The 18,917-nt window shown below is 37.3% G+C and overlaps 1 protein-coding gene across 7 annotated transcripts in view; it reads left to right on the forward strand.

Annotated features, from left to right (window-relative positions):
* LOC132906923 (whirlin) overlaps positions 1–18,917 on the forward strand; it is a 111,351-nt gene that overhangs the window by 61,738 nt on the left and 30,696 nt on the right. For 5 of the 7 annotated variants that reach the window (XM_060959564.1, XM_060959569.1, XM_060959566.1 and 2 more), the window contains 6 exons: positions 936–1,168; positions 2,397–2,697; positions 3,049–3,108; positions 7,818–7,972; positions 13,325–13,406; positions 13,545–13,655. In XM_060959564.1, the coding sequence (XP_060815547.1) occupies positions 936–1,168; positions 2,397–2,697; positions 3,049–3,108; positions 7,818–7,972; positions 13,325–13,406; positions 13,545–13,655 (942 nt within the window). The remainder of the gene's footprint in view (positions 1–935; positions 1,169–2,396; positions 2,698–3,048; positions 3,109–7,817; positions 7,973–13,324; positions 13,407–13,544; positions 13,656–18,917) is intronic. The other 2 variants (XM_060959570.1, XM_060959571.1) reach the window with 1 other exon arrangement.

The following is an 18,917-nucleotide window of genomic DNA, read 5'->3' on the forward strand; positions in this document are numbered from 1 at the left end:
TTCAATGTCAGGAAGAATTAATTAGTTCGTTGAGTTAGAATGGCGCGGCGCCGACAAGCACTTCGATGACGAAAGTGGATCGAAATGATGCTTCATCGAGCGAACGCTAACGATCGCGAAGATTTGATGGCGTTCGAAAAGGCAAGCACTTGAGGGCGTTTCCGATTTTCGTTCGCAGGCTATTGTGATTCGATGAATTTCGACAGAAAAATCAATTATCTATCGTGTTTCTATATAGGAAAAAAATATAATATAAGAAAACTGTTAATTAATTATTAAATAATAGATCTGGACTACGATTCTATAATAGAACGTTATAATTAAAATTCAGGAAAAGTCACAAATTGTAACTTATAGATTTCTCTTTTGCAAAATTTTATAATTGTTGAAGTGATCTCCACTTTTGAGAAAACTCTACATCTGGTCTTCGGTTTTCTCAAGCGCTGAGGCCATCGATAGCGCATAGACAAAAGAATAAGCGGTACATGTGCGACGTTGGCTTCAGAGTTCTTTTAGTCTCAGGGTAACATTGCTAGCGTGCGGATCTGGACCAGCTTACATTGTATTCCACACTTTGTACTTTAATATTCACAATATATATATACTTACAATACCTTACAATTTACCCACGCGTTTCTTTGATTCCACATACATCAAATAACCTTAATAATAATGTTGAGGCAAATTAACTATTTTAGTCTCTAAAATTTATTTACAAAATTCTACTGATGTGATTAAAAAGTTTGTTACTGTTACGGAAGAGAATTTATTAGTAGTAACAGCTTGTAATTTGTCAAATTTCTCTTACTTTAATAGTATGAAAGATGTGTTAATTTATTAATTTATTATATTTCTATTTTCTGAAGTACATGATACAAGGATATAAAAATAGAAATAAGAAATAAGATATAACGTTGTATTTTCGTGCTTTCCAGGTAGGTGACCAAATTATCGAAGTAAATGGACAGAATTTCGAGGAAGCAACACACGACGAGGCAGTGGAAATTCTGAAGACGAACAAAAGAATGACTCTGTTGATTCGCGATGTCGGAAAAGTGCCACATTCTTGCACCACGAGTCAACCCATCGTCATGCCTACCTCTAGGTATACCGAACACGATCCTCTGCTCTTAGAAAGTCCAGGAAATCATCGACCACCGAGTCCTACGTAAGAAATGCCTATTCTACTTAAACCAAACTATAGAGTGTAAACTTCCTTTATATATATGTCGGAGATGAAAGGACTCTTTGGAATTTTTTGGAAAATTCCCAATACTGTAGTCTTTACAAATTAACCCAAACATAATTGTTCGAGACTTGAGATAATAAGCTTAGGCTCGAGGCGACAACTAGTCGCCGAACGTAGCCGCGCTCGCGGGATGAACGTTTTACCTAACAGAGGTATAGAATTGCATAGCTCACCCTAAAAAGAAATAATTGTACCGATACCTAACAGTAAACATTCCAATGGTCTCTGCCCTGTGGCTCGCCAAACACAGACCCTATTCTTCGGGCAAGATGATTGTCAGATGTCGATGCATCATTCGCGATATATGTTTAGCTAGCCTGAGGGCCCGCTATAGATCTTAGGATTTAGTTAACTAAGGTCCTTCAAATTGACGAACAGTCTTTATCCTAACAATCCGTAAATCTGTCACCTACTACGGGAAGATACGGGAAATCTGCTTCCCTCACGTACGACGCTTCCCGCTAGCAACTTTCTCTCAAGGACGGCTAGCATCCTTTTCTAACCACCAACACAGAAATTAACCAATTAACAGCAACGTCTATTTCCCTCACTTTCCGAGCGGAGGCTGTCCTCGACGAATCCGATGATCTCGTGCCCTGAGACACACCCATCATAGTTTTCCTCTGCCGCATCACCGTGACGGAGAGGTACAATCTCGTGCGATCTCATTAGCGAGAAAACAACGTCTTTTACGATCAGTGGATACTTCACGTTTTAATTACGAGTCCGATTTAGACTTTGGAAGAAAGTATTCTTGTTATCCCGTTGACCGCGGATTCGTTATCGAACCTAAGACCATTGTCATTAGCGTCTAATCAACGTGGTTACTTGTCGATTCTGTAATACCCACACTTGTGCTAATCATTATTACCTCGATTGTATAACTACGATGACCAATTCCAGTGAAGATTCATTACAGGCCCCTACCCTTAATTATAACGTTAACCCGACATATATATAACACCAATATAGCATCCGTTCCCTTATTTTAAAGTTATTTCCATAAATATTTAAATTGACATGAAAATTTACAATTTAAATATCCCCGTCTATAGTCCTTTGAAAGTAAACCGATCGAAACTTCGTAGTAAATGCTATTTTGAAGCGAAAAATGGAGATTGAGCGATATTGTTAATATTTTCTTTAGCATTGCGAGTGATTGGAGGCACAGAGGCGGTATGCACACGGTTTCTGCCGCGACAGCAGCGATGGTGGAAGAAAAGGCGAGGGTGGTTCTCGCGAGAAGCGAGAGGGCTGCACTTTCTCAGCTGCTGGCTGATTATAGGACACGTCGAATGACGATCGAGGAGTTGGTTGTCAATTTAGGTGACCTGCTGAACACCCACGAGAAACTGACTCTTCTAACCGAGCTGAGGGAACTCGTCGACAGCAAAGACAGAGCTGCTTTCGACGATTTGGTTTACAGGCCTCGGGTAGCCATGGCAAGGGTATGCTTTGAGTTACGATAGTATCGATCTGGTCAGATCGAAATGAACTCTTCCATGATCGAACGATTATGTTTTTTCAGCTGTGTAAAACAAATTTTACCAATCATCGATAAAAAAAGTATATTTTTTCTATCTTGTTGTAAGAAAGACATAATGCATTAAAAATAGTACCACTTTTATTAAAAGTGAACACATCTACATGGACGAATACATCATCGTTTAATTAGTTTCCAGCATTTTTAAGTTGTTCATACGCACCATCAAAATGACATGTTCACTTCCCATGGTTAATTATTTGAAACTCGTATGAAATTGAGAAATTAGGATTAAATCATTCTTCATCATTTTCAGAGAAAAGGTGACCGTGCCCACTCGGATTTAATAGTGACCCCATCGCTACACGATCTTCCGGTAAGTGAACAAAATAATTTTCGTTTCACCGTATACAATAACACGAATGAAGGGACAAACACACAGAACACAACGACTGATACTTTACACGATTATTCTCTCTCTATCTTTCTCTTTCTACTTGTCTTTTTTCTATCTCTATTCCGGGAAATGTATAGAAACTATCTGTCTCTGTCTGTTTCACTCTCTGTTTTGCGTTGTCCACTGTAACTGTTAGATTTTAACTGGTGACTGTTCTCTCCTCTCGTCTCTCTTTTTACCTATCTCTGTCGCCAAGTCTCGCAAGCGACCTAACCCTACGATATTCTCCTTTTCGAATACAAAATATGTTTGTTCGAAAAGGATCTCGAGCCGGTTCTCTCGCGATGGAAGTATATGCTCGAACCCTTCGTTGAATGTGTTGAATTTTAATAGAATCGTAAAAAAGTCTAAATATCCCGAGAGAGCACGTAAAAAAAACGAGAGAAAACATTTTAACACGTTCACTGTCAAATTTCTATCTGGAAGGCTTTCAAATTTATATTTCCAGTAATAATTGCATTAAATTAAATTGAATTTGCGGCACACAAAAGCCGAACTTGTTTCCTCCATCAAAACAAACCATTCGATTTTTAGGAAATTAAGCAATCATACAAAATTTCAATATTAGAATTTAAAAATTTCTAGAGAATAAAAATTGTATCAATTTAATTGCTGAACCTTTATGTGTCGACATAAATCCATGTCGAATACAGTGAACGTGTTAGAAGAGTCGAACTCAATTCAGACAAAAGTAAGTGAAAGAATATTAACGAACGAAGGAAACAAACAAAAGAAAATAAAAAGGGACGAAGAAAGATAAAAGAGAAGAGATAGGAAAAGCTCATTGTCGATTGGAGAGGTGCGAGAAGATAACGGAGAGGAACTGTCTCGAAGAAAAGAAGACTAGAGAACAAAATGGCAGACGAAGAACCAACTGGAGAACGTCCAAAGGGAATCATCGAGTTACCAGACACGTCTCGCGACCACTTCGATGGAACGTCGATGGGAGAGATGAACTTTCTGTTTTTAGCTTAATTGCTCTCGGCTATCGCGGTGACCGGTGAAGCATGACTCGAGAATTTTCCTGCAACCCCTTCTGCTTCTTCTTCATCTATACAAAACTCTATACAGAATGGTTCAGCTAAATATCTGCCTTATTTATCGTATTATGAAGAAATATAATGACACGAAGAAAAAATTCTCTCTGTCGTTACACGTGTCTCTTGAAATGGCGTATAGTAGAGCGTATAAAAAGGGTCTCTTGAAATATCGGTTTAAATATTTCGACCTATTTAAATTTTTCCTTATTTAAAAATTCTTATTATAAAGAACACGTAATACGAGTGAAAGAGATCTATAAAAAGAAAAACGTAACTGAAATATGCAAGTAGCAGAAAATGTTCAATTTGTATTAAACAATTGCCTGAATACGTATGATCAACGGTGTAACTTTGTCGTGAGAAGCTTTCTCATAAAAGAATTAAACAAGGCACATATTTAGGTGATCCGATTTAGCTGGCCGATCTTGTACACTTTCTTTTTCCGTTTCTCGTAGAGGAGCGTCTCTTTCGTTTCAATCTTTTTCATACTTCTTCCGCTGTTCTTCTATTTCCACTCGAATACTGCATCATTCTCTTTTGTCTTGTTCCTACTTTCTTCTGTCTATCTGTGTTTTTATGAATTCCGCTTAGTGTTAGTGCGCTTCTCCTGGCAGGCAGTGTCGCCTCGTTTCCGGTTTGCGCTCGTCAACGTCCGCGTTCTCTTTAGGAGACTGTGCAGTCGAGATTGTTTGCGTAGTGCTTCAGCCGTGCCATTGCGTGAATATTCGAAGCCCGTGGATTGAATGTCGTTGCAATTAAGGCCTCGACAGTGTAAACGATTTCTCAACGAGAGCCGAGAGAGTATTCGGTTTCACCGTTTGAAATAACGAGGGGAAAAATCTTGGACGGAGGAAAAGATTCGCTCGATCGGAACGGTGGCTTCGAGTATTCTTCGTTCTGAATGCGAATCTAGATGCGATAGGTCTTAGATACGCTTGCAGAGTAGGTATTGCAGAGTGGAATGCAGCTGCTAGATGCGAATGAATCTATTTCACCTGACTTCGTTTTGTTTTCTTTCTTTTTTTTTTCTTTTTTTATTTCTTTTCACGCTAACCACATCAGGGGAGACAGTACAGAAGTGCGAACGAGTTCGCCTGAGCTTTGCTGGATTTTCTGTTCAGTTCTATCTTGCTTGATCGAGTGCTCGATCAGATAGGTATTGGTAGGAAATACGTAATAATTAAAAGAGAAGCATAATGTTGTATTTATTACTGAGCATAAGATATGAATTGACGTCGAAGTTTTGGTCATTCAAGACCATTTCCCCCAGTGTTTTAGTTAGTATATATTAATATAATAATAGTTAGTATTTTCCATCATAGATATTCTTACTAGATAGTCTTTATTGATACAATATTTTAACGATATTGGCAAATTGATGCAAAATACAAATTTAAGTAATATATACAATTTGGACTCCAAGTACAGGAAAAATGATATTACTTTGAGAAAATTTAGGCATATTTGGTTTAAAAGAAATTATTCCTTTCCTACCAAGTAAAATTTTTCTCAAGGACCATCAAAGTTCTTTTTGAATCGTGACTGATCACGCACTGGATCACGAGATGCTAAGAGTAGTTCGTTGAAGATCAGCCTAGTCGTATCTCGTGCGTCACAATTCAGGAGCTGGAAGGTTTCCTGAAAGCTTTACTGAGCTCTCATCGCTACGGTGCTTTTCCATTTCGTAACAATTCCTGCATACGAGATCACCCAATTATAAAAGGAAAACAGAAAGAGAAAAAATAGGAAGATCCTGCCAGCTTTGTTCAAAGCTCGGGCTAGCTCGCTGATGGCCGGTTTCGTAGCCAACGAGTTGAAAACGAGCGACACGTTTAATCTCCTCCGCCGAATCGTTTGTGAACGAAACGATTTCTGTTTCGACGAAAGCATCCTCTTCGTTCTAAGCTTTCGTTCTCGCTTTGTTCTCTGACTTTCGTGTTCTTAGCGTTTTAGCTTCCCACACGGCTTTTTTTTTCTTTCTTTTACATCGATCCCTAAACCTTTGTATTTCGCTTATCTAAGTTCTATGGAGTATTAGTGAAAACCGCTTACATGAAATTTTTGTCAATTTTATCAGAGAATCTCGAAACTGTTACGATGTTAGGGAAAGCTTTAATTGCTCTAATTGGAAGCCCTTTAGTCGCGAGTGGAATACCTAATAAGGCTGGGATAATTCCATGTTGATGTCTCATTAATCAAAGAGAATGTCCAAGCGAAGTTCTAAGTAGATTGAAACAAAAACAGCATTTACAGTCGAGAATTTTTTCTGTTTAGTTGTAACAAATGAGATGTCCGTTTGAATATTTTAAATTCCCCAGCTAGAACGTGTCAAGGGAAATATTGTTCATCAGTACGAAGAGTATATTCAGTCTCTAGAGTACCACAGCGAAAGAATTTATAATAAATAAACCTTGATGAAAAGCAAAAACATATTTATTTTAGCAGAAAAGAACAGACATTTCATATATTATCATCTAGTACTTAATAAAATTCTTATGAATATTGTAACGTAGAGCAAGGTATTAATACTCGGAACTAGTTGCACTAATTGGCAAAAAGTTATTCATTGTGGGTTAATTGATTCGAAAAGAGTGCTTTCATCGTGGCTAATCGACAAATCGATAATCGACAAAACAGGATGATGTTTGATTAATGACAAACGGCTGGCATGCAGTTTCACAGTTCACGGGGCAGATTTCGTGATCTTTGAACGGAAGAGAGCCACCGGAAGTCATCGTAAATCAAGTGTCAACTGTACAGCGACAAACTTCAGCCACGACACGCGGTACAGATCGATAATAGATCGTTGCTAAATTGGCAGATGGATCGACGCTTTTGTGACTAATTAATTGGCGGCTTTCAGAGAAGGTATTGGCACGAATAGAACAATCGATTCGCTGATTTACGTAGGGAACGAAATCCATTGATTTCCCAATGGACAAAGCTACTGCTTCCTCATATTTTTCATTTGCTTCTCTCTCAGATATTTATTATTTCTTGAGTTCAACTACGCTTCATTCTTTACGGCAACTCGCTGAAGTATTCGAACACTTACAGAAACTTGTTACGAATATACGAGTTTGCTTGAAGTCAAACTAGTTAACTGCAGTTTTTATAAGTTTCTCAATTTCCGTATCTGGATACGGGATTAAATATCTTGTAACTTCCATATACATTTTCAGACTGATTTCGAATTTCACTAGTGTAATAGAATATTTTATGTAACGCATACATGTACGTACAAGTTTCATGTGACAATTGTTCAACTGCTTCGGTGAGTCACAGTAGGTACATTTACTTTTATTTTCTATCAAATTGTCCTGAAACCATCAAAATTCATTGGAAAATTCTCCATAATTCGTTAAATTTTCAAATGCAAAGTTAATCGAGTAAGATTAATTATCGAAAAAATATTCGATTAAAAGATAGACAAATTATTTTTGAATGAAAAAAAACATGTTGAAAATCGACGAAACCGATTGAATTGAGGGGAAAAGAAAGTGAAAAGTGCTCGTTGGCCATCGAAACCGGGTTGAAAATGGCGATGGATTGGCGAACGACATGACTGGATCTGATGATTTCTCGCAGAGGGGTGTACCCAGTGGTTGTTGCCGTCCAGGACGACTGGTGGACGTCGAGGGAGATCCTCTAGGAGTAACAGGACCTCTTCTGCCACGGGATAACCAGGAATATAGATCGCCCAGCGAGGACAGCGGTCTCGGGGCCGACATGCCCAGGACCAGGTCAAGAAGATTCCAATAAAACGGGAATCTTTTGACGTTTTCCAACGATACCCTTGAATCTTTCTTGATTTTCTAGAAGATCCTCCACTCTAGATCTAAATATCTCTTATTCTTCTCAATTTGTTCTTTTTCTCTTGGAAAATTCGAAGGAGATTTGTTAAAAACTTTGTAAATTGATAATTACTTCCTAATAATGCGAAGAATATTTACTTACCTAAAATGAAAATAAATTAGCGACGAGAAAAAGTTATATCGAAAATAAATTGGATAAAATCTATAGTGGATCGAAGTTGAAGAAAATTTAAATTTAGATTTCTCATCCAGAGTAATCGGCAAGTTCGCAGTTAAACTTGAAGTAACTCAGTATCGAATACCGCGGTGATAGGTTCGAATCGTTTCGTTGCGTGCATATTACGAACCGATTTCTCGAATGTGGGACTGTAGTTACTCTGTTTCGAATAATAATCCAAACTAATTTTTCAAACTGTTCGTGACCTAAGTATCGCTAAGCCTGAAATTACACTGGCCCTCGAACATAATTAATTCTTCGAAAGAAAAACAGTATCAACCCCACGTAGTTCCAGGAATATTAGAAAACCTCATACATTTCAAAAATAATTTCCCGCAAATTTCTATCTCAAAGAGTTCTCTAACATAGCCCCAAAAGCAAACGCATTTTACTCTATTAGCCCTTTCGCTAGGATTAGCAGAAGATCTCCAACCCTTTGTCTCCCCTATAAGTCACAGCCTTAATCGCTAACCAAGCACCCTAACCCAATTTCAAGCTCAACTTCCACCCAAAAAGAAGAACCTACAATCGATAATCGATCGTTCTCTTACGGTTTGAAATCCAACTTCCAAACCCAGAAAAAAAAAAGAAGGAAGAAGATAAAATAAAAGAAACGAAAAAGATATGAGAGGGAAGGTGCGATTCCCAGTAAACAGGGATAGCTGTAATGGCGTTTCTATGTCGGATGTACGAGATACATCGATATTTCATTTCCTACCAGGCTCGATCTGGCTTTAGTACGTATCCCGCATTCAGCCACCCCCTTCAACGCCACCTGACTGGTAGCAGGTATGTACAAGGATAAGCAGACACGAGGATCGAAGAAGGGGGAGGGTAAATAGCGGCCAATACAGTGATGTGCAAAAGTTTCTAACCAGATAGACCTTAAGGTAGGATTACTTAAGTCAGAAGGATAATTGAATCAAGCTAAGTACTTTGCCTTGTAATTCTCCACATTTCGTTCTGAACAATTTTCAAGCGATCTACACTTGGAGTAATTGCATAACTTGTTATTAGTGGCGCGATAAACAATAAAGTATACGTGTATTTACATTGGCAGCTTAATGGTTATAGCTTTACTTTTGTAATCTTCATATAAAATTATACAAACGTCCAATGATCTACTAATTAGTTACTAATTTACATGCTAATCCAAGTATATTCAATTTCGTAGAAGTATATTAAATTATAGGCAGTAGTACTTTCATTTAATTGGAAAAATTGATCAAAAAATTGATACTTTGAAAATGAAATGCTAGATAAAAGAAAGCGCTTAATTGGTAAATAATGATTGGTAAATAAGGGTATGTGCAAATACTTTTTGTAGCCACTGTACGTGTGTGTTGTTTCTGTATTTTCGCGTGGGCGCTGGTTGAACACGTGTGGATATGTACAGGGTGTATCGGTGGTCAGCTCTGTGAATCGTTCGATTAATTCGCCGGAGCCCTCGACGGGATTTTATGTACGGTCAAGGGAGCACGTCGTAAGTGGAGATCGATGGGACGGGGTGTTGCTTTTTCTAAAAAAAGATACTAGCTTTTTACGTCCTGCTCTTGGAGATAGAATGTTGGCTCGATTTGATTTCGATGAAAACATTTGCGAAGGTGATCGATCGACTTTTTGAAGGTAGAGTGGAATATTTTAATAGAGGAATAATGGGATTGAAATTGAATTTTAATAGAAAGTGAGATTGAAAATAGCATGTAAATGGAAATTTTCTTTTCTTTAGCTGGCAATATTAATTCAAGGTACTTTTTAAACATTTATATTTGTCGAGCGTGAAGGTAGAAAAAGAATCCTCTGTTTGAAATTCAATCCTCCTACGTCTATTCAGTTTGCTTCGAATTTTTTTGTTATTAAAAAATTTCCTTAATTTTATGAGTCAAAGTTTGTATTGGGATCTTTATATCCCAATGTTTCAACAAAAAATAGACTCATAGTAGTTTCAAGAAGATTTTATCATAAAATTGAAACGAGGGAGCATTCATATCAATGATATGACCTTTACATATTCTCTTTGCAACTTTAACAATAGTTTAACAATTGAAGAAGAAAATTGAATTGAAAACAAATCAAAGATCGCAACAGGGTTAAAAAAGTCTTGTCATTTGTCAGAACGAACATAACATAACATAATATGTTCTGTAAAAATAAATTGACATAAAAGTCCATAAATTGACACATAAAGTATAAAGATTGATATTGATATGAAATTTAAAGACCGTAGCAAGTTTAAAAAAGAAATACTTCAGGGAGGAAATATACCACCTATAAAGGTTCCATCTTGTGGAAAATTTCTCTGGTCCCGTGCCAGTTTCTCTAACGTGTTCGAGGGAATGGTCAGGTCGATTAATTCGGTGCACACCCTGTACGTGAATCGTAGCACAAAGTGATGGATAGACTAGGGACGTTCCGTGTGTACATATACGTGTCTTTCTACGGAATTGGGCGTAAGTAAATTCCGTTGAATCGATATCTCTCGCCGGTATGGCACGAGGGAAATGTACATATAAAGCGTTCCATGACCGTGTGAATCGAAAACAGAGAGAAAAATAGGATTTGCATATCTCACCGAAGTGATATTGGTTTTCAGTGGTATCCGATTATTGCTCGTGGCATCAGGCGATGAATGTTCTCGCTTCTACCAGAATGTTTTAACGAGATTCCAATCTTACTGTTTGGTCGATCCTTTGTTCTTACAATGTTCGTTTCGTTTATATTTCATTACGGACTTGTATTTACATTGACAGTGATTGAAAACGCGTGAATTATTTCGATCTTATATCCAATTTGTTCATAATCTGTTTCGGTAAATGTTGATCTTTGTTTAAGAAGCGCGTTTGTATCGATCCTCGTGCTGACTTTACTCGAATTTAATTTGGCATATGATAGTTTAATATTCGTTATCTATTTGATATGTCTTTAATTAACCCTTTGTACGTGGAAGACATTATAATATTTGTTCATCATTTTGACAATTAAAAATATAATGGTATTCATAAAGAAGAATTTGTGATGACCTGTTTTCGATTCGTTTGCATTTCGTTTCCAGTTCTCTTTTATATATCAAGAGATTTTAAAAACGTGTAGGTCGCTCAAGGAAAAGTCATCCCTCTAACGTTAAATATTACCGATCATTCCTCTAAATTAATTAATATGTTATTTAATTAATAATTTATAATCGATGAAGCATAATCTGCATAATCAAGCACGTTATCCGCAAGGAATAAAGAATTTTTTGGTCGTAAAATTGATGATATTATTAATCATTTGGTAATTTAGGGTTAACAGAGAAAATAACATAAATTACGGTATACCGCGGCGCATTAGCGAAGCGATTCTCAAAATCCTTGTACCGCAGTCCGATAATGGAGCTGATGCGGCAGTAGCGTACACATGTACGTATTGATATGGCCCTTGAAAATTTCGTTCTATGGTCGGCCAAAGGTCTAACACTAGGTCGTATCCCGGGTAACAGAATGAAACAAATGAGCTTCGAGAGAGTTAGCAGTACCGTAATAGCTACGCGAACGAAACGTTCGTGGGGAAAAAGTGTCAGTGTCCATGCCAGGGGCAGAGTTCTGTCTTCATTTTCTTCGTTCTACTTTCTCAACGTCAAAAACAAATAAGTAGCGGAAGATTTAGTGAAAGAATTCTGCATCAGAAATCTTTTTACGTGACCAGTGTCATGAATAATCTTCGGATAAATAATATCAATTTCAAGTGGTACATTTTAAAGTGAACTCTGCACCGATTTTCTACAGATGATATTTATGAAAGTTTTTTAATCAAATACGTATCTATCTATCTCAAATATTATCCGAATAGTTTGAAAAATTAATTCCTTCGAAGTATACAGACGCTTGGTGTAATTCGATCAAATTTACTTCTTTATTATATTAACTCTTTACTTCCTGCCATGGCTGGAACCAAGTGATCTGCTAAATTTAATCTGGAGCAAGAAATATACCTGACTGCATCAATCAAGTTCTACGTTTAATAATTAAATGACTTCATACAATCTATATAGATGTTTAGAACGTAGCTGGAAACAAACATTTAAAAAGTTCTAAGATTCTATCATTGAGCAGACTCAAAACCAGCTTAACTCCGATGTCTGCAGAAACAATTTTCATTCATCTTCAATTGTTTGCTCTTTTATCGCTGTCATTGTATTTGCGTGGTGATTAGGTGGTATCTAAATATTTATAGACGATTGTATAATTCATAAAAAATTCTAAAAATCGATCTTTAATGTTTAATACCGTCTTGATTAACCATTAGCGTGATATCGATCGATCGGTAGCACCTAGAGCTGTTGAAAGTTCGACGAAGGACGAGCCAGCAAACGGAAATAGATTTGGCATGCGATATCCACGGGAGGGTTCGTTGGTGGTCGGACTGCTGTGCGATACTCATTAAATAATCGATAGCATACATATAAATAAACCGCATTGCTGTCGTCGCTCATATGTGCTCCATTCTTCTGTCTAACTTCACCGGGTGAGAATAGAAAGTTCTATTTTCGTTCCGATCGAAACGGTCTCATGGCACGATATCCAGAAGTTTCGAGTCGTCTGTGCGATTATAAATCGCAGAATTATCAGTCGTCACGAACGTAGACTTTGTCTTGCTAGAACGATAACCACGAATTTTAACTAAAGAATAAGTACAAGATCGTGTAAACTTAAATTCAGATTGTACTTGTCTTTACTACCATCTCTCACATTCGATAAATCGATCTACTTTGGAAAAATAGCCAACGAATCGTTTCGTATAATTAATTGACATGTAGCCGATGGACGACCACTATAGACTAGAAGAAAAACTTTCAAGAAAAAGTAAAAAGATCAAAATCAATGAGAAAAGAGAATTTCATGTAAGAAACAAGGTTAAAGGAAAGATAATATTTATATAAAGTAAAATAAAGTAGATGCTTCAAGTAATGGAGGAAACAGAATGCAATTGCACGATCTGTAGATCTAGAAAGGGAAAATTGATCGAGAGACAGTGAAAGTCTCAACAGGGTGGGTGGTCTCAAATCGCAATTTTGGCCATTACAGAGTGGGCTGCAGAAGGACGCAGCAGCACCAAGTGACGACCTCCGATCTCGCCCTCTCCAACGACGACGAGTGCGACAACCAGGTACAGAAAATTGTTCGAGAAAAAGCAATATCGTCGGTGCTCGACCCTCTTAGACGAAGCGTTTGTCCATTCCAGAGAATGTTCCCGATCGCTGTCGATGAACGCGATAAAAGGGATGTTTGTCGATTTCTTTTGCAGGACTACGAGGACGAGCTGGAGAACGGACGTGGACGAAGGCACAGCTCGCCTGGTGGATCACGAGGCAACCCTAGAGATTACGGCCATCATCATCTTCATCCGGATAATTTGGTGAGTCGATAGTTTACCTTAATCCCGCGGGACCATCTCTGTGACGGTTACACCCTTGTTTCTTCGCGAATTACTCGTTCACGCTCGTACTCATTTCCTGTTGGGATTAAACTTTGTTGAGGCTGTTTTCTCGCGAGAGAACAGCAATTACCTGGAAACGGTATAGCGTACAAAGAATCTTTTAATGTACTCGTACATAATATTCGTGAGCGAGAAGTATTTACACGATACGATGCTTCCCTCGTTAAATCTTGATATCTAATGTTCGTTTATCCGATTAACGTACAAAATGATGGTAGACGAGCTGTACATGATAAGAACGTTTGGAAGTTGTTCAGTTATGCAACGCCAGTAGAAGACAGTAATTAATTAGTTTTAGTAATTGGAAGGAATATAGAGGATGTAATAAACATCAAATGATGGTGTAAGGTGAATTGTAGAAACTCTTCCGGGTACGATACATTAAATAATAATTAATATATTAAATAATGCACGAGCGCAAAACGGATACTTGGGAAACACAACAGATACTGATGGTTTAACACAGATACATTAATAAATTGTAAAGACTGATTGAGGAACATTCCAATTAACGTGAGTTTTCCTCTGGAAATTATTATATCAGAAAATACCAAGAAACGTCTGAATACGTATTATGAGTGTCTAGTATGAATGAAATTTCATCGCGCTCATTCTGATCTTTTGTTCTCTAAGATAAGAAATAATTCCCTTGAAATTAATATGTTTCTACGTTTAGAATATATACGTGTATGTCAGACGTATTAACAATGTTGGTACTATTCAGTAACCATACAGAATTCGTCCAAATAGCGAGAGTAGACTTGCAGGGTTATGAATTGCCTTGTGGTATTATGGCGGAATTGTCTTGCGCTAATGGCTGACAGTATTTTGCCTGTGATAATGTCAAGAAAAGGAGGGTACAGGATGCACATGCGATGCGCATGAGAGCAGAACAAATGGATAATTGAGACAGCGGTGAAATTTCTCGCGCGAGTATTCAAAGCTAATGATCGACGGTTTTAATAAAAACAATAGAGAAGTCCGAAACAGATGTAACTCGATGATATACATACACAAATATATCTCAGGCAATTCCAGAGCAATGTTCTGATTAGATATGTTTCGTACTTTTTAAATTTTTCACTCGGTTTTCTCTAAATAAAATAGTAGATATTTTTTAAAATAAGAAAGATCCACTTTACTTTTTAATCTTTTGACTCTTTATATTTATATTTTACATGAAATAATAAATGAAAATAAAAATTTGTTACTCGGATATTTAGCTTCAAATTAATCAAATTAATCGCATAAATTATAAACTCAGTCCTTAAAATAATTATATCAATCGCATCTCGACATAAAGTTACAACTGAAATTTAATATTTTCAATTGACGCTGCGAATTCCTTCGTCGAACTAAATTTCATTACCGATCGTATGGCGTCGATTAACAGAAGTCAATGAACTATGGCATTTATATGAACAAGAAACCGTTAACTCGATTGTCGTCGTGCAAGAATCGACCAATTAAGGAACTGCTACGTGTAACGAGCCACCCTAATTAGTCACCAGGTCGCGGCTGCATCGAAACACAACCCGCGTACCTCGATTAGAAGCGTTTAGTTCTACTCTCGTCCTATATACCGTCTACCTTCACGTCGCTTAAAAGCGTCTATAATAAAGAAAATTGTTTCTTTATAAATGAGCAGCAATAGATAATTTACACCAACCTTAACATAAAATATATCATCGATCTATCATAATCGATCAACTTATTAATGATCGATTGTCAAACGAACGTTGAAAATTAAAAATGAAATGCACAATGACTCGATGGTTTATCTCATCGGGTAACATAATAACGATTTGCGTTACGATCCATTCGAAAGTTATATGATGTTTTTCGGCAACGTCATCTCGCCATTCTGGCTTTTTGCTCTCTGCCAATTTGACATTTCGCGAGACGAAACGATAAATCCGTGGAGTGGAAGAGTCGTCTCACGTATCGACCGGTCTAGCAGGCTCGTAAACTGCCTCAGGTACTAGGTAAATTAAATCGAACTTACTATTTGCTTTCGACTAAGCAGAGGATCGACGCCTACCAATCTATCCATTCATCTTGGAATGCTCTTAACGACACAATTTTTATCTTCACACGAAAGCATAAAGATGCTAATCTTCTTAAACCTACCAACATGACTCGATATTCTAAGCCTTTCCTTATCTTTTTCTTACTTTTAATCATTTCACCACAATGCCATGATTATATTATATTACCTTATAATAGCTTGATCTCACGATTGCTTATTATATTACCTTTATAGTCCTTTCAATACGATATCGAGATTATATATGTACTAACTACTAGTTTATTACTTTATGTTTTACTCGTATATCCAATGGCTTAGTATTTTAATATCTTAACCATGATCGCTTACTACTTTAATACCTTAACCCATAACCGATATCTTAACCTACTTCATTTTTATAGTTATTTCGTATACTGAACAATTCCTCGCTACTTTAATACCCTAACTGTGATTACTTACTATACTACTCTAATCGGTAGAATAGCCTGACCAATTTACTTTTACAATCGTCTCTTCACAATACCTTAATTACACATATACCAAGCATTTACCAACTGCAAATTGCTTAAAAGAAAAAATTTGAAGCAAACTGAAATCCATTAACATCGTCTTATTACTCTTTCGATCTTATCTCATTTTTCGCGTGGTCAATACAAAATCATACGTTCATGGAGTCTGGTTACCATGCTGGACAAGTGATCCACCGCGATCGAGGGTATCTTCTCACGGGTCCATCTGGAAACAAGTTCGATTTATGGACGTTGATCACGCCAGGTCGATCGATGTTCACCATGGCCCGTATATCCGCTCGACGAGATCCCGTAGCCAGTCGAAGGAGGTGTTCCAGGTCTGAATTAATTATCCAGGCCCGATCGATCATGGTGTACAGATAGCATGGCCCGATCCAGCCGCGAAATGTCTCTATTTCGCGGCGGTTAACGTTGATGGACTTTTGCTGGCCTTGGGACGAGAGATCGTCGACCGAGCGCAAACGAGCTGCTTGATATCCTTGAAGAGGAGCCCGAGATCGAGAAAAGAATCTCTTTTTTACCTTTACGACGCAACGAAGTCGTAAATGTGTCATTTAAATACTTCTTTTAATACTTTATCGCCGATGCAGCTATTTTCTTTTTTCATGTTTTCTTCATCTTTATCGTTTATTTACCATCAGTATTTATTGACAATTATACTTTAATTAATATACTTTTCAATTTAGTTTTTATTCGATTCCTTAGTTTAATTAAATTCTAGTCTTTTTAAGGGGGAAATGGCGCGAGAGAATGAAATAATCGACACGCACTTTACGGTTTCAACAGGTTTTTATCTTTCAGTCTCTTTTTAACATTGAAAGAAGAAACAAACGTCGCGTGCATAAATTACAAAAAATTCGAAGGAAGCATGGTTTTGATATGGAAATCGTAACAGAAAGCGACTACTGGCAAACTGTACATAGCCTCGCCGAATGTAGTTTCACAGAGAACAAATATAATTCCTAATACTGACTCGTATTCACACACGTTTCAGACGATAGACTACACGTAATAGAACGCTAGTTATTCGAACATTATTGTCTCCTAACAATATGAATGAGTTTCACTCAATGCTTCTATTCAACTTTAAATTCTTTATGTCGGTCCTTCTATCTGCTTGTAAAAACACGAATTTGCATGAGCGTTCGCTCTGAAAATTATTTCCAAGCTTACGAATATTTCTATTAAATTCATTGAAAAATCCGACCAACCAGCGTTCTATTACACTGTCATCCACATTCATGCTTCAACAATATTCAGCATCCACCTTCACAGACGTACCAAGCGCTCCGTTTCCCCCATTCGCGACTTTCCTCGAGCACAGTTCATCATCATCACTCGGCGAAATCCGGAAGTCCGGCAACATTCATCCTCGAGCGTCGAGTTCTATTGTCCTTTTCGCAAGAATGGCTTCGTCGCGAGTCTGGAACGGAACATGTCACGAAATAACACGAAACAACGATTCGTCCTCTGGTTATGGCGGAAGAAAGTGGACAGGCGACAAAGCGACGGCTTGATACAGAATCTTATACAACGATGACTCTCGAACTCGAATGTATTTTGCTCGATCAATTTTTGCTGGTCCCTTATCGATGATCGGCCAGTCAGAGCTTGTCCTGGAGAGCCTGTCGTAACTCCTCTGTGGCCTTAGCCACGTCCTGGGTCGGTCGCGAGAGCACTTCCGGTCGCACGTGCTGTACCGTGGAATTCGACCGTCTCACAGAGTTCCCGCTGCCGAATTTCGGCCGTGGAATTCGTACGCGTTGCACGTCGCTCAACCAGGATTCCATGATCTCTTTTTCTTAGTTCCTGTGGCTTTTTTAGATTCTCTGAAACAAATGCAGACAGCTTTCGGTGATTAAGTTGTAATTGTAAAGTTTACGTGGTGAACGATGTAAGTCCTTGTTTGTTAATTATTCGAGTATTATGAAAAATTAAGCCATTAAGGATCGGGTAATAGGTAAATTTGTTATAATCTTACAAATATTTGAATTTTTATTAATTTCATAAAATTGGAAAATCTAGTATAACGACAAAAAGAATGTCGAGCGAATTCTTCGGATTTCATTCCTTAGGTACGAATTTAAAAAGCAGAATTCGATAATGTAAATTGATCGATAGAAGATTGCAAATTAAACGTTGGTCCTTAATGGATTAAGTAAATCCAAAAATCATTAGGAAATTATCAAAACAACAATGATAAGTATTACGATTAATAGACACGTGCTCCCTTTTCATTCTTTGCTCGTCACACTTAATCATTTTCCATTTCAGTTCCTTAATCGTCATAGCATTTGGTATATCGTGAAAGTTTATTTACTCTTTCGGTTCTTTCTTATTTTGATTAGAGTGTAAAGGATGTGAATGCATTTAGAGAAATCTATAAATAGTTTATTAACATCACGTGTTTAATTTGGATACTTAGTCAGATTTTAGTGAGGAGAAAGTCTTGGAACATTTAACATCTGTGTCATGTGATTTTTATCTCAAACGAGGGAAATGTACGCTAGTGTATTAACACCGTGCTCCAAAAAAGATTATCCATTAATGATGGAATTTCTTTAGTGAAAGTACCAAGCTAATTGATGTTGCCAGTCATTAAAGTGTTGATATTTACCGAAC

The sequence above is a fragment of the Bombus pascuorum genome, chromosome 5, assembly GCF_905332965.1.
Source record: "Bombus pascuorum chromosome 5, iyBomPasc1.1, whole genome shotgun sequence".
Classification (NCBI taxonomy): Eukaryota; Metazoa; Arthropoda; class Insecta; order Hymenoptera; family Apidae; genus Bombus; species Bombus pascuorum.